The 18,657-nt window shown below is 37.1% G+C and overlaps 2 protein-coding genes and 1 pseudogene across 6 annotated transcripts; 1 reads left to right on the top strand and 2 right to left on the bottom strand.

Moving 5' to 3' along the window:
- The first annotated feature begins 520 nt into the window (after positions 1–520).
- On the top strand, positions 521–3,132 carry LOC104102313 (subtilisin-like protease SBT3; annotated as a pseudogene).
- A 3,180-nt stretch (positions 3,133–6,312) lies between these two features.
- Positions 6,313–12,394, bottom strand: LOC104102315 (interactor of constitutive active ROPs 2, chloroplastic-like). 4 transcript variants are annotated; one of them, XM_018772858.3, is made up of 5 exons: positions 12,100–12,394; positions 10,125–10,209; positions 8,829–9,009; positions 6,687–8,348; positions 6,313–6,587 (listed from the first exon to the last, which is right to left on the bottom strand). In XM_018772858.3, exons 2-4 carry the CDS (start codon positions 10,142–10,144, stop codon positions 6,708–6,710), a joined length of 1,842 nt encoding a protein of 613 aa, XP_018628374.1. In that variant the 5' UTR covers positions 10,145–10,209; positions 12,100–12,394; the 3' UTR covers positions 6,313–6,587; positions 6,687–6,707. The 4 variants fall into 4 exon arrangements, with proteins under 4 accessions (XP_018628374.1, XP_009608289.1, XP_070051163.1 ...); XM_009609994.4 differs by having other exon boundaries at positions 6,687–8,351; positions 12,100–12,393; XM_070195062.1 differs by having other exon boundaries at positions 6,693–8,351; positions 12,100–12,393.
- A 1,487-nt stretch (positions 12,395–13,881) lies between these two features.
- Positions 13,882–18,411, bottom strand: LOC104102316 (protein IQ-DOMAIN 3-like). 2 transcript variants are annotated; one of them, XM_009609998.4, is made up of 6 exons: positions 18,171–18,411; positions 17,128–17,205; positions 16,708–17,028; positions 16,088–16,309; positions 15,363–15,482; positions 13,882–14,998 (listed from the first exon to the last, which is right to left on the bottom strand). In XM_009609998.4, exons 2-6 carry the CDS (start codon positions 17,200–17,202, stop codon positions 14,276–14,278), a joined length of 1,461 nt encoding a protein of 486 aa, XP_009608293.1. In that variant the 5' UTR covers positions 17,203–17,205; positions 18,171–18,411; the 3' UTR covers positions 13,882–14,275. The 2 variants fall into 2 exon arrangements, with proteins under 2 accessions (XP_009608293.1, XP_009608294.1); XM_009609999.4 differs by having other exon boundaries at positions 17,128–17,202; positions 18,171–18,404.
- Between the last annotated feature and the right edge of the window lie 246 nt (positions 18,412–18,657).

Below are 18,657 nucleotides of genomic sequence, written 5' to 3'. Positions count from 1 at the left end.
GTGCAAGAAATGGTAAAGTAAATTTGAAAAAAATAGAAATAAATGGTTCATTTCATTTATGAACGAGGTCCTGTTTCTACATGAACTAAATCCGATGAGCTCTTAGTCGAGTGGTAGATAGTGGCGTAGACAAAAATTTTACGAATGTAATTTAATATTTACTATAAATATATATACAGGGAGAATTGTGACTTTGTATATATAGTGTATATTATTTTTGGACTATACGGGTTCGGAGCCCCTCTAGCTCCACCCCTAGAGGTGGGGGAGCCGGGAGGGGTGGAATGACTGAGTTGGCATGCATATATTAGAAAAGTATGACCATCCCAAAATGATTGATTGACTGCAAAATCATTTCAGTATGGAATATTTACCAATCAATCACTATGGTAGGGTCATTTTCTCGATGGTAACTTGGGTGTAACGTGCCACTTGCTAGAAATCCTCAGTGCTCCTTGATTGCTAAGTATCTCTAATAATAATCGCCAAATACAAAATGTGTTTAGCGTTTACAACCATGTTTCTGGTACATGCATTATAGCAAGAAGTACATGCTTACCAATTTCTCAAATAATCAAATTGCATTATCTACTTTTACAAAACCAGCCAAACATGGTTGTTTCTTAACATGTGTATTTAAAGGAGGCTCTGTTTATAGAAGGAAAACACAAGTAGAAATATAGAACAATGGATACATTAGTAACTCTTCTCCCATTTTCTTGGTTTCTTTTTAGTCTGTCTTTGTTTTTAGGAACATCAGCAGAGAGGTCTACTTACATTGTCCATTTGGACAAGTCTTTTATGCCTAAAATCTTTGCTAGTCACCAAAACTGGCATTCCTCCATTATTGATACCATCAAGATTGAGGTTCCCACTACTCCAAATAATCATCATCTAACTCCAAAGCTTCTTTATTCTTATGATAATGTCATTCATGGATTCAGTGCTGTTTTGTCTAAAGATGAACTTGTAGCTCTCAAGAAATCACCAGGCTTTCTTTCAGCTTATAAAGACAGGACTGTTGAAGCTCACACTACACATACCTCTGAGTTTCTTAAGCTCAATCCTGCTTCTGGTCTATGGCCAGCTTCTGGTTTTGGTCAAGATGTTATCATTGGTGTGCTTGACTCTGGTATCTGGCCAGAATCTGCCAGTTTCAGGGATGATGGATTGTCTGAAATTCCCAAAAAGTGGAAGGGAATATGCAAGCCAGGAACAGAGTTCAATTCCTTATTGTGCAACAGGAAACTCATTGGAGCTAATTATTTTAACAAGGGGATTTTGGCTAATGATCCTAGTGTGAATATTTCAATGAATTCTGCCAGAGACACTGATGGTCATGGCACTCATGTTGCTTCCATTGCTGCTGGTACTTTTGCTGAAGAAGCTTCATATTTTGGATATGCTCCTGGAACAGCAAGAGGTATTGCCCCACGAGCTAGGATAGCTGTGTATAAGTTTAGCTTTGACGAAGGAACCTTCACTTCGGATTTAGTTGCTGCTATGGACCAAGCTGTTGCAGATGGTGTAGACATACTGACCATTTCTTATGGGTGGGATAATAGTCCATTGTATAAAGATTCTATTGCAATATCTTCTTTTGGTGCCATGATGAAGGGTGTCTTTGTCACTGCTTCAGCTGGAAATGATGGTCCTGAAATGGGAAGTTTAACCAATGGAGTCCCTTGGATCTTTACTGTGGCATCATGCAATACTGACCGATCATTTTCGGGGACTTTAACTCTTGGGAATGGCTTAAAGATTACTGGATTTAACTTGTTTCCGGTGAGAACCAGCATCAAGGATTTGGCTTTGGTTAACAATGGAAGTTTATCTACTTGTGATTCATCTGACTTATTATCTCAAGTCCCTAATGCTGGACGTAGTATCATGATTTGTTATAGCTGCACAAGAAGATATCAGTCCCTGATCAAATGGAGGCCATCTCAGAGTCAGGATTTGGAGCCGCAATCTATGTTTATGAAGATCTGGATGTATTAACATTGAATTATTTTCCGAATCCTGGAGTTGTAATTAGCAGCAAGGAATGGAAACAAGTAACAGTTTATGCAACCAAAAGTGTTAAACCTAAAGCCAGCATCAGTTTCCAGGAGACACATATTGATGTAAAGCCTGCTCCAGTCGTTTCCGCATTTTCCTTGAGAGGCCCCTCTAGAAGCTATATGCGAGTTGCAAAGCCAGATATTATGGCACCAGGAGTGTTAATTTTAGCAGCCTGACCATCGAGCGTTTCAGCTGCAACTGTTGGTGTTAATACAGATTTGTATAGTGATTACCGTCTTGTATCAGGCACTTCCATGGCTACTCCTCACGTTGCTGGAATTGCTGCGATGCTAAAAGGAGTACATCCTGAATGGAGTCCTTCGGCTATTCGATCTGCCATGATGACCACTGCCAACCCTTTGGATAATACTGAAAAACCCATCAAAACAGCGGATGATAACAAGGATGCTACATCATTAGCCATGGGAGCCGGACTTGTTGATCCAAACCGTGCAGTTGATCCAGGCCTTATATATGATGCCAATCCACAAGACTATGTGAATCTTCTCTGCTCCATGAATTTGACAGTTGAACAATTCAAAACAATTACTAGATCATCAGCTAAGCACAACTGCTCAAATCCATCCAATTATATCAATTACCCTTCATTTATTGCTCTCTTTAGCCCGTATGGGAACTACACTTGGTTGGAGCAGAAATTCAAGAGGACAGTCACAAATGTTGGAGTTAATGCAGCTACGTATAAAGCAAAAGTGAAAGCACCGAAAAACTCTACAATATCTATCTATCCGCAGACCTTGGTGTTTGAGAAGAAATATCAGAAGCAGGACTACAGTCTGACCATACGTTACAAGGGCATTGCGGAAGATCAAGCACAATCTGGTTCAATCGCTTGGGAGGAAGAGAATGGCCATCACACAGTAAGAAGTCCTATAGTAGTAGCTCCAGAGATTGATGCCTGGACCTGAAATGCTGCAGTTAACAAAACTGTTGCGTTTGTAACTTGTAAGTATGAAACTCTCTAAGAGAGTTATGTTAAACTAGCTGGCAAAGTGCATGTATGTTTGAAGTAACTGTTGAATAACATTTTTTTGGTTTATCCCTAAAGCATGAGTTTGTTGTTGTTTAACATTTTGTTGCTACATAGAACTCAAAATCATTGGATGTTTTTTTTAAGATATCACCATGAAGTAGTATATCGACTTATTGACCTCCCCGGAGAATCTAAGTATCCTACGCTGCATAAATTGCGGTGTTAGTACAACTGAAAATCTTAATTCACTTGCTGTATTGCTGTAATAAGCCCCAAGATATGGAACAAAGGATTATCTTGGACCTATACTTGAGAACTAATGACAGTGCTGTATGTAGGGGTATTCGTCGGTCGGTACGGTACGGTATTTAGACATTTCGGTTCGGTATTTTCGGTATTCGGTTTCTTAAAATGCTATACCAATACCGTACCTAATTAAATTCGGTATGGTTCGATTTTTCTCCTTTCGGTTTCGGTTTATTCGGTTCGGTAACTTCGGTTTATTCGGTTTGAATTTTAATTAGTGCATAGAGTCATAGACTGTAATATTCTTAATTAAAGTACTCAAAAATACAAAACTAAAAATGTTTGTTGACAAAAGTTTGTCCAAAACCAGCAAATATCAACCCAGAGAGAGAAAACTATACATAAAGGAATAAATTTGATCAATATAAATGTCTTGTTATTTGCTTAGAGTTAATTGATAAACTTGGAGAATAAAGAAAAGTAAAATTTTAGATTTTTTCTATTTATATTATAATTAATAATATGTGTATTGTGTAATACAATATATATTTCGGTACGGTATCGGTATTTCGGTATTTCATTTTAAAATACCAAATACCATACCTAATACCAATTTTTTTTAAAATTTAAATCAAATATCATACCGAATACCAAAATATCCAATACCAAATACCAAAATTTTCAGTTTCGGTACGATTACCAAATTATGCACAACCCTGGCTGTATGTATAAAGATGTGTTTAACTGAAAAGTGAGAAGGGAAGAGCCTTTTGTCTATAGCATTAGAGCGTTGAGTCAACAAAGGAAATGTGAAGAAAATTTTACACAAGGAAATTAGAAATTTAAAGCGCCTAAAACTAGACATATTACAAGAAGAGCCACAGTTTGAGGCACAGAAAACCGGCTGCTGTTCAGTCACATTGGTTGAAGTTCTGAACTAAATGCTTACAACTATTACAACTCCTCGCCCTTCCCTCTCCCCTTCCCACTTTTAATTTGAAGAAGAGCTGAATGATTTCTAAACTGAAACTAATACACATAAAATAAGAGGGATAGGGGTCATTAATCAGTAGCAACATACAGACAGTAGGCTTTCCATTGTTATATTTACAACAACAACATACTCAGCATATTCCCACATGTGGGGTCTAGTGCGTATGTAGACCTTACCCGTACCTTGTGCAGGTGGAGAAACTATTTCCAAGAGACCCTTGGCTCCATGGTTATATTTCACAAGATAATTCTATTGAGCATGTTGTGCAGAAACTGGATGCATTAGTTTTTCCTCGACAACAACAAATTATTGCGTAAGATTAAGAGTTATCCATGGTCAAACAGTATCTTGAAATAGCTTTCTTTTCAGTACATATCCATTGACCTCAAAGAGTATGCTTGAACACATCAGTTATACCTGCTACATTTTTCATAAGAAATTGGTAAGTATAGAAAAGGCGATTTTCAATTTCATCTTGGCATTCGTCAAATAATCACTCTGTTTCAATTTATGTGAATCTATTTCTTTTTTAGCCCGTGCCAAAAAAATGATCACTTTCCCTATTTGAAAACAATTTACCTTTATGCAATGATTTATAGTCACACAAAATATATGTGCCTCGTTTTACACCACAAATTCAAAAGTCTTCTCTCTTTTCTTAAACTCCGTGCACAGTCAAATGAGTTCACATAAATTAAAACGGAGGAAGTATATCATAGGCGATCATAAAAAATAACATAGGCGATCATTAACAGTATTCAGAAGAAAAAAAAGGTTCAAAAACATTAATAATTTTTATCCGAAACTTGTTGATCCTCTCTAACAAATGGATCAGCAGCCCCTTGCTCATTTGCAACCACAGAAGTTCCGTTCTCATTTGTCTTATGTTTTTCGCTGATAAAGGTTAATTTTTTGCAACATCTCGAGGATGAATTTTTTGCAATTACGAACACAAGGTTGAATGACCATCCATAAAATTTTCTCGGTTGTTTCAAATTGCATTTTAACCAATTAGCAATTAGGCTAGTTGTTTATTAGCTCCAAATCATCGAATCGTCGGGATCAAGCATTGACGTCACGATCACCATTAAAATCTGAAACTCGATGAGCATAAGATGACGAACCTGCGATATTGAAGACAATGACGGCATCCTTGTGTTGTGCTTCGGGCCTAAATCAACCCCAAAAGCTAGCTTATGTGATGAGAATTACCCAAAACCATATAAGGAGACCAAAAACCTCAAATCCCACCGATGTGGGACAACTCAACATCCCCTCACGCCCAGACCTGCAAACTATAGCGTGAACAACATAAATGGGGGCCCAACATCGGTAACAATAATTGGGATGGGCCTATAATTGGGATGAGCCTGGCTCTGATACCGTGATAAATGGACTTCGGGCCTAACTCAACCCCAAAAGTTAGCTTTTGAGGTGAGGACTTGTTGATGCTCATGCTCCTCGTTATTTGGCTTACATGGATAGTTTTCGGTCGATCATTGTTCAGTTCTTGTTGTTCATTGTTCTGGGTTCGTCTCAGGACAATGAGCAGCAACGATTCTAGCTCTTGTGATTGAAATTTTTTGGTATTGTGAAAGCCTTTAGCGTATTTGTCTTTGTTAAAATAACTCACTTTTCCAGAAATATGAAGTTACTCCAAATACTTATTTAAAAAATAATAAAGGACCGCACCTATAAATTTTTCAACAATTATTAAAGCTCTTTAATATATGAGTACTTATTCAAAACACAAGTGCTTATGTGAAGCACGGGCGGAGCTAGCCCTCTGTTTACGGGTTCAGACGAACCCAATAGCTTTTGTACAGACTATGTATTTGTCTTGTGAAATTCATGGAATATGTACAAATTATTATTTTAGAACCTAATAACTTAAAAGAACTAGAATCTCCAACCCATAAATTTCAAATCTTGACTCCGTCTCTGATATGAAGCACACACTACCTCCAATCTACAGTGAAAATTCATCCAGATTGCCTTCTTTGACATAAAAATCTAAAGTAGCCGAAACAGCAAGTTGTAAGATTAATCAACTGCCCGGGTTCATTACACTTATCAAAACATGTTGGAACATACAGCAGTCTACATATGAAAGCTCCAACAGCAAAATAAACTGAAAATTGCAAATAAAGTTACATTGCTTACTACTATCTCCTAAGGAAGCATATCAGTATTGGCAGGTGAGATCACAAAGACCTCATCAATTTTGGAATAGCTTTACTAAAATCAGCTAAGAGATTTTTTTAGGAGGCTGAAGCTCAGCAAAAATACCTGTGAAGGGAAAATAGTAAACATACTAACAAAAACTAGAAAAGAAAAAACTAGACAATGATGATTAGAGAAATAGAACAATGTTCATTTGGAAGCAACCTGCACGATATCGATATGCATCTATTTGTGGCTTTTTTTTAATAAACTACCAATCTTCTTCAACATATTGCCATTCTTCTTCTTGGGTGAGTAATCATTATCCATATCTTCAGACAACGGAGAACGCAGCTTTCCACCAATAGTGTGATAGTCTAAAGAGCCTGTTCTCTCGACATATTTCCCATTATTGCTAGTTGATAGCATAGCTGCAGCTGCTTCAGCAGCTTTTCTCCACTGATCTGATTGTACTTTTAACCTCCTCAACTCAGCTTCCATCTCAGAGTTAGCCGCCTGTGCTGCATCCAATTCCTCAATGACCCGTGCTGCTTGTCTGCTACTTTTATCGGCTTCCTCAGTCAAATACCCCAACTTCATTAGGGTCTCTCTTTCAGAAGTTCTCGCGGCTTCTGCTAAGGCAAGAACCTCATCAGTCACTTTGCTACTCTCCATTTCTCTCTTCTTGATTTCTGACTTCAGCATCTCATTCTCCTCAGTAGTACTCTGCACCTCCGTCTCTTTATCAAATAAACTTGCCCTTAAATCTGCCAAGATTGACTCTGATTTCTTCAATTCAGCTTGTAATTCAGTTTCTCCGTCAGCTGCCTGTATTTCTTCAACTTGTATATTTAGGCCCTTATTTTCATCTGAAATCTTTTGTAGTTCAGCTTCTTTGTTCATCAGTGTCTCCTTTAACTTTTCCATATCTGCTTTTGCAGCATTTAACTTTGAATTCCATTCAGTATCTCTTTGAATCGATTCAGACTTTGTGCACTCCACTATCTCATAAGTGCTTGTTATCTGCAAGGTGCTCTGGATGCATTCCTCCTGATACCTTCTCTCGGAATCCTCCAATGCAGCTCTTAGTTCATTTACTTCATCTTTAAGATTACTGAGTTCAGTTTTGAGTTCATCAGCTTCCACATTAATTCCACTTTCTGAAGGATCTACCAGGTTCATGCTTTTGCTGCCTTGATCATACTGGAGATTGCTGACAAGTTCCTCCAATGCAGCCACTTTAACCTTTGACTGTTCCAACTCCAATGACAAGGATTTGCAAGCCTCCATTGCCTTCAAACCTTCCGAGCGTAGAGTGTCGCCAGTCAGCTTTGCGACTTCTAGCTCCAACTGAGCTTTACTCACTTCTTCAAGTACACTGGTTTCAGATTCCTTGCTTTTGTTTAACTGGTTTTGTAATTGCTCAAGTAATGAAACGGTTTCGTTGAGTTTTACCCTTAAGCTTTGGGTCTCAGCATGAGCTGATTCAGCATGGCGAGCTTGAGTAGCTTCAGAATCAGCTACTCTATCAAGCTGCAGTTTAAGCTTCTGGATTTCATTCATGGCAGAAGCCAGAGCGGTAGAGTCCAATTCATGCTGCTTTTGCACAGCCTCAAGTTCAGATTCCCATGCTCGATCCCGATCTTTTGAGATCTTGCGTAGCTCCAGGAGTCGAGCTTCCTCAGAATCTGAGCGCTCAAGCAGCTGCTTCTCAGACTCCTCAAGCTTCTCTGACATGGCTGCAATCTGCTTCTTGAATTCGTCAGCCTCTTGTTCAGACTTTTTCTTCAATGACTCTGATGAACTGAGTAGTTCCTTTGCCGCCTTCACCTCCTCTTGGAGTTGAACAAGCTGGTCTTCCAAACCGGATACTCTGCCTAGACGCTTCTGCTGTATTTTACAAAAGAACAATGAGCATCTTAGTAACATTAGAGGACCTTTAAGTAGGAATAGAACAACTAAAACAGCAGTAATATAAGGAAGAGAAAATTGGCGAATTCTCGACTTCTAAAGTTGTATAATAGAGTAAGTTTGCCATCAAATAGTGCAACTGCCTTGAACCAGCAAGTCATACAGGCAACAGAAGCTAAAGGAAAAAGCAAATTAACAGGAGCACTGTGTTTAATGAATGTGCGACAATTATTTCCACCATAACAGGATGACAAACTGAGCAAAGAAAGAAACAGCAGCAGACGGTTCTGCAGATTTTAACTAAGCATAAAGGGTATATTCCAACTGCTAATTAAAAGAATGAGAAAAACAGCAACAATTAAAAGCTTAATAGAGGAAATTTCTTTATTTGCACATGTTTGATATACGATAGTTATTGTGCAAAGGAAAGTCAAGCTTAATGTATTACTCAAGTACCTCTACTGCTGGACTTCGTGGTGACCGGCGACCAACAACTTTGGGACTCTTGTCTTTTGGTGTCCTGCTTGCTGGAATTGGAGATGAAACAGAATCAACATCTGGCCCTGATGCTCTGAGCTTTCGAGCTGTCTTTGGTGTAGCTGGAGATGTCCTTTGTGGCACCTCAACAGAGACAGTCCTTCAGACAAAAAACATATGAGAAGGCGGGCAACAAGTGCAGACAAGACATGAACTATCAGCAGAGAATGATTTCACAACTGCCATACAGATTAACTTTAGAAGGGGAGCCTAGGCGTACAAGGTAAAGTTGTTGTCATGTGACCAGGAGGTCACGGGTTCGAGCTGTGGAAACAGCCTCTTGCAGAAATACAGGGTAAGGCTGCGTACAATACACTCTTGTGGTCCGGTCCTTTCCTAGACCCCACGCATAGCGTGAGCTTAGTGGTGCACTGCCCTTCATGCAGATTAACTTTATAGAACTGAGGTAAAGTATCTCTTTTGTATTGTATTATAAGTAGATGTTTAAATAATAGATTTTCAAAGATCGATCACATATCAAATATCTGCAGCTGCAACATGAAAAGACAAAATGGAACTCTGAATTATTGTTCTACTACTCCTCGCCTCAGGGTCACTTTAAAGAGTAGAGGCATATATTGAAAGATTGGAAACTGTTGCATTCTTTTATTGAATCAGTGATGAGTTTATATACAGAGAAAGTCTAACTAACCAAAGAAATAGGCTACGTATTTGAAATTTAAACTCAGCTACAACAAACAGATAAGATACAACAACTGGATAACGTAGAAGCTGGACAGTTGAGTAAATGAAAGAAAGGAATCTAATCTTCTCCAATACACTTCACTTTTCTTTTTCGGGAGATAGCAAAGCTGATCTTCTTGAACACCCAATAGCATGTTAATTTTCATAGCAAAATTCAGTTATGAACATCTCAAACATATATTTCACAACTATATTAGCTTCTTAAGACTAGTATTTTAATTTACTGTCGCGGAGCAGCGCCACACTCAAAGGACCAATAACTCAAGACAATCATCATCTGCTGTTTTGGAAGTCAATTTGGCTATGTAAGAATGAAATAAAAGGGACCAATTGAAACAAAGAATTTGTGGTACATAAATTATTAAGATACTCTTGAATTGATCTAACAACATAACCAATTTTCATATTCTCATGGAAGAAGGGGCGGAAAATTGAACAAGCAACAATAAGGCTTTTGAATTTACTCGCAAATGAAGATCAACAAAAGCAGAGTGAATGAACTAGAAATACCTTGCTTTTGGTGTCTGCATATTAGTTTCCTCTCAGCAGTCAATGTAGAAATAACAAACTATATTTGCTTTCGTCAAAGTCCCACCTGACCCACAATAAAGGATACATTTCAGACGATTCATTGCTGAAAAAGAAATGCTATTGTATGGACATATGCAAACTACAACAACAACAAAAAAAAAAAAAAAAAAAAAACCTAGTGAAATCTCACAAGTGGGGTCTGGGGAGGGTAAAGTGTACGCAGACCTTACCCTTACCTTATAAAGGTAGAGAGGTTGTTTCCGAAAGACCCTCGGCTCAAGAAGGACATATGCGAACTATAAATAGATAATGGTTCATCAAGGAATCTGAAAAGTTTAACACTAAAAATGGATATAACACCAAACAAACAACATTATCCCTTCAACAAAACACCATATAAACTACCTCCACTCCCACTAACAAACTAACAATAGGAGGAATGAAAACAAAAAAGAAAAACAAAAAATTGGAAAGAAGGCAAAAAGTTGCAATCAAGAAACAAATATTATTATGTAAGCCATTTATCAACTTTCTTAACTTCTACTTCAACTTTTACTCCAGTGCTTACACTGTATAGCAATAACATCTTTGGAACAACGTGGTGCTTAAGAAAATGGCATTTGAAACCACATTTTAGCAAACATTTCAAAAGTCCCCATTTAACACAGTATCATCAGTGACTTTTAAGGACATAAACAGATAATGCTTCCCAAAAAGAAGGGAAAACTGGAAGTCCATCAACAGATGCAGCACCAAAGTAAGATGCATTATTAGCTTCTCTACACCCCTGTCCCCTACCCAAACTAATAAATCATGTTTACACTTAAGATAAAAAGTATCTTGGGGGACAGTTTATTTATGTAAAATTACAAAGCAAACTAAATATGTAAAAAACTAAATAAATTTGGGGTGTGTTTAGTGTGACCGAAATCATTTTCCATGGAAAATAATTTCCTGAAAAATGTTGTCTGGTGTTTGGTTAGTGCTTGTATCTTTAAAACAACAACAACAACAACAAGCCCAGTATAATTCTAAAAGTGGGGTCGTGTTTGTATTATTAAAAATTAATAATAATATCAGCAAATCAGGTTTTTTGATTAAACTATTGACTACTAGAGATTAATAATAATGTTCATGTTAGTTGAAGCAAACTAAGCTCCCGTTTGGACATAGATTTTTGCTATTTTTTTCAAAAAAAATTGAAAACATTATATGTCTGTGGAATTTGATCAATTTTTGAAGAAAAATTTTCAAGTTACAAAAACTGGTTTGGGTGTAATTTTTTTCTTCAGCTCATAAAACTTCAACAATTTTTCAAGTAAAATGCATGTTCAAACACAATTTCAAATTCAAAAAACTATTTTTCAACACAACATCAAAAACTCTTTTTCGCAAGTTTCAACCAAATCTATGTTCAAACGCTAGCTAAGATAGTTGCAAGGAAAATAACTTCCTCCTTTAAGTGAGTAAAGTTATTTTCCTCCTTTTGATGGAAAATGTTTTACTTTCATCATATCAACATTTTCCTAGAAAGCTTTTTCCTTCCTACCAAACACACCTTTAAAGTTTCTGGATATTATTTTACTCTCATTCATGTTTATGCTAAGTGATATAGACCTAAAAAAAATTAGAAACTCTTCATTGCCCTTTCTAAGTAGACCAAAAAATGAAGAAGAGAATCAGTTTCATCTGCACACACGTTACACAAAGCCTCCAAAACCAGAGTCCTAAAGCTATATATGTCAACCTACATTGTAAAACAAACACAACACTTCCTCAAAGACTGAAACTTTATCAGAAAAGAAACCAACCCATATGAGAAATCAGTGCTCTCAGCAACTACAAAGTTCATATAAGGAGAGGGGAAGACCAAACATTCCAAAGAACAAAAGCAGAATAAAAAGCAAACCTTCTTTGACACTTCTGAGATATAAATGAATAGCTTTGAACTTACCAAAAAGATCTCAACCAAGTGAAAATCCAGCTTTCTTGCGACAAAAAAAGTGAAAAAAAAAATGTGGCTCAAGGTCCAAGAAAATGAAGCAGAAGAAAGAACCCTAAAGAGGAGAGAAGAAGAGTGGGGGTGAAGAGCTCGAGGGTAGAGCTAAATTTGTGTTCGTACACACACACACACACTACTTAGCAGGAGAGTGGTAGGCTAGCTTCAGCTAAACTCACTACGCAGTTTCCCAAGTCAGTGTCCAGTACTGTCTTCTTTCACTTCTATGTTTGTTTGTATTTGTCAGTGTATGGATAAAGAAAGTAAAACCGAACTTAACTATAAAAAGAAGAAAAATTAATGGAAGATAATAAAAGTGCTGATATGGAAAAATTAATGCCCACGCTCGGGAAACAAGCGCTTGACCATGTGCTCTTTTAATTTATTGGACTCAGGTTAAGGAGAAAATTTACTCCCATTATCTTATACTCCATTTTTATCACTTAATCGCAATTAAATGTATAATTTTTTTAATTTATGATTCTTATGAATAAATTACTTTTTATTGTATAAATGCTGAATAAGCATAAATATTTTACACGATGCCAATATCTTCTAATTTTTATTTATTTACTGAATTATTCTCATATACCTTTACGACTCTGTAAATCAGTAAATACATAATCTAGCATATTCATTTTATTTGTTATAGTACTAGTATATATTTTGTAGGAAAAAGGTCTAAAATTACCCTTTTACAAGCCATTTCAGTGTTGTATATACTCCTATATCTAATGTGGCATCACATAATAAAAATATTCATCCTCATATATTTGTATGATTGGAATATGTTTCTTTTGCAAATAAATTATCAATTAATTATGGTTAAGTAATGTATATTTGGAACTTGACTTATTACTTAACCACGATAAATTAACATGATTTGGTAGATGTACCGGGGTCTGAGTAAGTTTAGGTTTATTAGTTCTTTTTTCTTTCTTTTAATGTTAATTAGTTTTTGACATTTGTATCAATCAGAAATTTTTAAATACAGATGCATCCTAATCTATATCTTTTTAACTTATGTCTCCTTGTCTTTTTTTCTTATCAGCAATTGTTTATTTTTTTTCTCATTTTTGTCACTGCTTAAAGATTTGGATTGTTGTAGACAGAGGATATCAAGAACTGATGATGGCTAAACTCATCCTACTGCTGATAGTAGCACATCATGTTTCCATTTTCAATTTGTCATCTGCTTTCTATCTGATGGTTCACATGATATCCAATTCATATGTAATAATTTCCACTACAGATTCCTTTTCGAATTAAGTAACATTTTTTTAATAACGTAACGTTTTTTTAATAACGTCAGGACAAACTTGTGGACACCTCGACTAATTACATCACCTCCTTTTCTAATCGAGCTTCCAACCAATAGGTTGTGAGTTCGAATCACCCCAAGAGCAAGGTGGGGAGTTCTTGGAGGAAGGGAGCCGAGGGTTTATCGAAAACAGTCTCTCTACCCAAGGGTAGGGGTAAGGTATGCATACAAACTACCTCCTCAGACCCACTAGTGGAATTATATTGGGTTGTTGTTGTTGTCGTCATCTTCTACTTTAATTAATATTTGTTTTCTGGAATGTCAAACTGGCTTTCAGAACTGAAGATACTTGTTCTGACCAGGTCTGAATTGAAGTTCTGTTTCACAGCATAGAAAACTTTTTATGATTAACATTCAGATGTAAGGCCATCTTTGCAAGCATCTCCAGAATTCTTGAAGGCAAATACCAATTGATCTAAGGACAGAAAAACAACAATGTCCATTGACTAAATAAAGAAATAGTTTCTCTTTTCACTATCTTGTGTACATAATAAAGATGGAATCATATAATCACAATGAAGAAAACGTTTTCTCTAAAATAAATTCACAACTATCACAATCTGAAATCACCAACATTCGTGGGAGGAAAAAAAATATTAAAAAGCAAGTATCAATTTTTATTTTTTTTTGATAAATTAAAAGGCAAGTACCATGCAGGCATGCACATAAACTAATGACTTCATATTGATTGTATGGAGAAGTTGAAGTTGCACGAATCGATCAACAAATTGTTTCAAATCCTTATATCTTCTCTGCATTTAACTGGTATTGCAGGCCGAGGGACAGCTTTATTACTTGTGACAAGATGAGTCAGTTGACAACTCCATTCGCATAAACGTCAGCAATAGAAGTATTTGTGTTTGTGGAGATACTTTCGATCTTTGGTGGGCCTGAATGCCGCCTTGTAATGGCTGGTGAAGCTGAGTAAGAGAGTCGCTTCTTCACAGAACCTGCTGATCCCTTTTCTGGTGTTGTACCGTTTTCCATACCCAATGGGCTTTGCAACCGCGTTCTTGCTTTTGCTGACTGAGTGGACGCCATATAACTTGGCACCGAAGAGGAGCTTGCCAAGCTCTCCTCATCATCTCTTACTGATGACCCTGCAATGCTGTGCCTCCTGTTCCGTTCTGATTGAACACTAAACACGCTTCGGGTGTCATCATCTTGGTTTATTGCACTGACTCTCGCACTTTCTGGTTTTAGTTTTCTAGCTGTTGGAGAAGCGCCTGGCTTGGAAGGGGTAAAAGGGAACTGGCGGCTTGAACGACGGTTTGGCTTTTGGCTGGATGGAGAAGACGGGAGTTCAGAATTCAGCTGATGCCGGGCAAATGCCTTTGTAATTTCTCCTCCAGCAATGCTCATACTGGCACTTCTAACAGACATTTGATCACTTTTAAGTTCTTTCTCCGACATGCTTTGGGTTTCCGTTGGCCTAGCACCCATCCACCGCTCTAACCAACTCCAACCCCATTGAGGATTGGTTGGATCCATAAACAACAAACGGGTAGATTTTGATGACTTCTTCCAGGTTTGCTGTCGAGTCAACAATTTCGACATAATCAATGAGTAGTAATGTCATCAACAGTTCACCAGAAAAGTCATAATGTTTAAACATAGAAAGATATTCCTTTAAAGAATGCACCGTGTATTGGTTAATATGGGAAAACAAAAAGAGATGAAACCAAGATATCTGCAATAATATCATCATTAAAATTTGAGTTTATTTCTTTTGATAAGCATCATTATTAATATTTGACTGTACAAAATGTGAGAGGTCAAAGTATGATCCCTAGGAACATCACCATGGCACAATGGCATGAATACATCTAAAGCCCACCTTGGGCGCCCTCTTTCAAAATGTTAATCGCCGTATATAAAAGAGTGATTAGTGGAGTACCTGGTGGGAATATGAGTAGGCTAGTGCCCTTTCTCGTCTTGTTGCAGCTTCATATTTGCTGAGTAAACTTGCTTCAATTTGCTCCTTCGATTGTAGAGTATCATCCCATTCCTCCCCTTTCTATCGAAACAGAAAACGGTAAGTGTAATTAGACAAGAAGCATTTAAGAACTATACATTCCCACTAGGATATGCATGCACAGTATACATCCAATGAGCCCCCCCCCCCCCCCCCCCACACACACACACACAAAAAAAAAAAAAATCCCCAAAGAAAAAAGTCGAAAAATAAAAGAGGATCAAGTTGGCTGATAGCAAAATATGTTAAAAGATCTTGAGCCGTTAAATACACCTATAGCACATTGTCAAAAAGCAAAAAGGCTCGAGAAACTACACCCTAAAGCATTTGTTCACAAATTTGGGACATAAGATGAGTTGCCTCCAATGATATTCCAAAATAGAAAATTTTCAGTGTGTAATGATAGGATGTCAAATGTATACACCAAATTCCATCTTGCAGAAAGTTTTGACTTCTGCGCTCCCACAAATTCGGTATTTAGCATGTACCAAGGAACTTCACTAAAATACTGAACACAAGCTGTATGGCATCACATTTGTTTTGAGAACAGATTCATCTCAGATACGTCTTAAAGAAATGTGGAATTAAGGAAGAATACTAACCCTCAAACTCTCAAGTTCAATGTGGAATTAAGGAAGAATACTGACCCTCAAACTCTCAAGTTCTTTCGCATGTTTCTGCATAAGCTGTCTCTGGAGAGTTCGGTTCTCCTCCAACAACCTGCTCCGTCTAGAACTAATCTGAGACTGGGCACGTGATAGAGTCTGCATACATTTCAAAGTATTTGCAGTTTGCCGTTTGACAGTAGGTCCATCAACTAATGTTTTGAGTCTAACAAGTCCTCTTAAAGCCCTCAATGCCCTTCTGGCCTGCAAATGAGATTTCCCCACGGAAATTTATATCTCAGTACCAGATCATTTATTACATGTTCTCACAAGTACAGCAAAATTAAACCGCAATGTAGCTTTCTACAAAGGCGGAGTTAGGATTTTGAGTTTATGGGTTCTGGATTTCAGAAAAAGGCAGTTTACTGGGTCCTGGATACATTATTTATACATATTAAATAAATTTCTAAACAAAAATACAGGGTCTGGGCCAAAGCTAGTGGGTTCTGCAGAACCCGTATGCAAGCTTGCGGCTCCGCCCCCGGCTTTCTATTCCTTTATTTTTTTTTACTGAGAGAATCAAGTTTATCATAAACTATAAAAAAGAAAATTTTCCGGGAAATGGAAAAATCACTTGAATGCATATGAGTACAGATGCATACCAGATATCCTCGAAATGCAGTCTGAATCCTGATTGCGGCTATTTCCTCCTTGGATTTTCCTACAAATTGATTGACTGTAGTTAACCGAACAACCTCCGCAGCAGCCTGGGCAGCTGCAACAGCAGCTTCAGCAGCTGCTGCCGTGGCAACTGCAACAGAATAAGCATGTTTAGTCTGCTCTTGTTCCACTTCAATCAGTTTGACCTCTTCCACCGGAGGAACAGGATGAGGAGGAGAAACAGTAGTAACAACCAAAGTTGAAGAATCTGGTACTGGATGCTTTTCTTTCCCGAACCATTTCTTCTTCGATTTACTTGCTTTCTGAAATTGAGATTCAAAAAATGTCAGGCACCATTGATGAAAAGAAAAAAACCTTGTATCATGCTAGAAAAGTAACGTATATGGTTACTTCAAGATAACCTTCTCTGCCTTTTCCTTAGGATCCGGGCTCAGAGCCTTCTTTACTGAAGAAAACCAGCTTCCTTTCTTCCCCATCTTCTGCACAAATTACCCCATTTAGAAGACAACACATACTACATTACAGGAATGATTCAACTGTTTTTTTCTAGAAATTCAGCAAACTAAGTAAAATTACAAAAAGCGAAATATCCAACCTATTATTATGAGGTATCATATGGAAGATCAAAATTTTACACTAATGTACATGTAATTTATAAAAGCTAAGATCACCTCAAGATACAAGTTACAACAACAACAAACCCAGTGGAGTCCCACGAGTGGGGTCTGAGGAGGGTGGTGTGTACGCAGACAGTGGCGGAGACAGTTACCATACAAAGGTTTTGAACCCCCTTGACCACTAAGCTATGTTTTTTGGCTGTGTCAAGGGTATTCAAAACATAATATATAAAGGCAAAACCTTCTAAATCCGCCCATGTACGCAGACCTTATCCCTACCCTAGGGAGGTAGAGAGGTTGTTCCAAAAGACACTCGGCCACCTCAAGATACAAGTTGAAAAATGAAATAGTAACTAAAAGATCTATGAATAATACTTAATGTCTAACCAAAATAACAAGTTAGCTGAGCCTACATTATCTAAATCTAATTTCTCAACCAGAGATACAAGCAAGCAAGACCATTAATCCATAATACTAGGCTGAAAATGAGAATCTCATCAATACATAATTTGGCTCTCCTTTTCAATTCTTTCTGGATAGTTCAATTAGCATAAAAAATAAAAATATACAAACTGTCTTGGATTTAAGATAATGCAACCTATATCCCAACAAAAGTTTCTGAAAATGGAAGGTATTTGAATTATGACATTTCAATTAGTAGCTTCCGTTTACTAATGAGTTAAATTTCACAGAAAAATATCAACTTTACACTACCCATATACCAAAACAGTAAAGAACTTCAAGAAAACAAAAAGAAAGAAAAATCAAACAGGTAGCCAAAACATATATTTTCTTGATGTGATAAAAGGGGAACATATGAATAATACCCTGCAAAATTGGAGCTTCAGAGATCTCAGAAAGCTTCTGTTTTTGTTCAAAGACTGAAGCTTTTTCTGTATATCAAGAATTACAATGTGGCTCTCCTCTGTAACAGAAACAAAAAGATAAGAAAAGAATTGGACCCTCTAATCTTTAGTGACCCTTTTTCATTTGTAGTGACAAATGAGAGAGAGAAAATAGATCTTGCTTAAGAACAATTCCAACTATTGAATGAGAGAATATGAAAGAAAAACAGCTGGTTTTAGCTAAGTATGTGAGTATGTGTGACCCTCCACTTGGAGGAGCTGGAAGAGTGGACCCTACATGAAATTATCAGTTACCCCACCCAACTCACTATTTTTTGTATTTGATGAACAATGATTAGATTCTTTAAACATATTTAGCCGACACAATTTTCATTGTACCGTTAAGCATTTATGGTATCTCCAGTTTTCACATTCCAAAAAAGAAACGAAAATAAAAAAATAAAAAAAT

This window comes from Nicotiana tomentosiformis, chromosome 2, assembly GCF_000390325.3.
Source record: "Nicotiana tomentosiformis chromosome 2, ASM39032v3, whole genome shotgun sequence".
NCBI classification, from domain to species: Eukaryota; Viridiplantae; Streptophyta; class Magnoliopsida; order Solanales; family Solanaceae; genus Nicotiana; species Nicotiana tomentosiformis.
This window is presented reverse-complemented; position numbering and strand designations above follow the sequence as displayed.

Bases quoted from the DNA above. Each gene is read 5' to 3' on its own strand.
- LOC104102315 (XM_009609994.4), bottom strand. From the start codon at position 10,144: ATGCAGACACCAAAAGCAAG. The intron at 9,010-10,124 runs GTATTTCTAGTT...TTTTGTCTGAAG, and splicing joins ATGCAGACACCAAAAGCAAG to GACTGTCTCTGTTGAGGTGC. The intron at 8,352-8,828 runs GTACTTGAGTAA...TGTAAAATACAG, and splicing joins CACGAAGTCCAGCAGTAGAG to CAGAAGCGTCTAGGCAGAGT.
- LOC104102316 (XM_009609998.4), bottom strand. From the start codon at position 17,202: ATGGGGAAGAAAGGAAGCTGGTTTTCTTCAGTAAAGAAGGCTCTGAGC. The intron at 17,029-17,127 runs GTTATCTTGAAG...TCTCAATTTCAG, and splicing joins CTAAGGAAAAGGCAGAGAAG to AAAGCAAGTAAATCGAAGAA. The intron at 15,483-16,087 runs GTCAGTATTCTT...CTGTTTCGATAG, and splicing joins AAGAACTTGAGAGTTTGAGG to AAAGGGGAGGAATGGGATGA.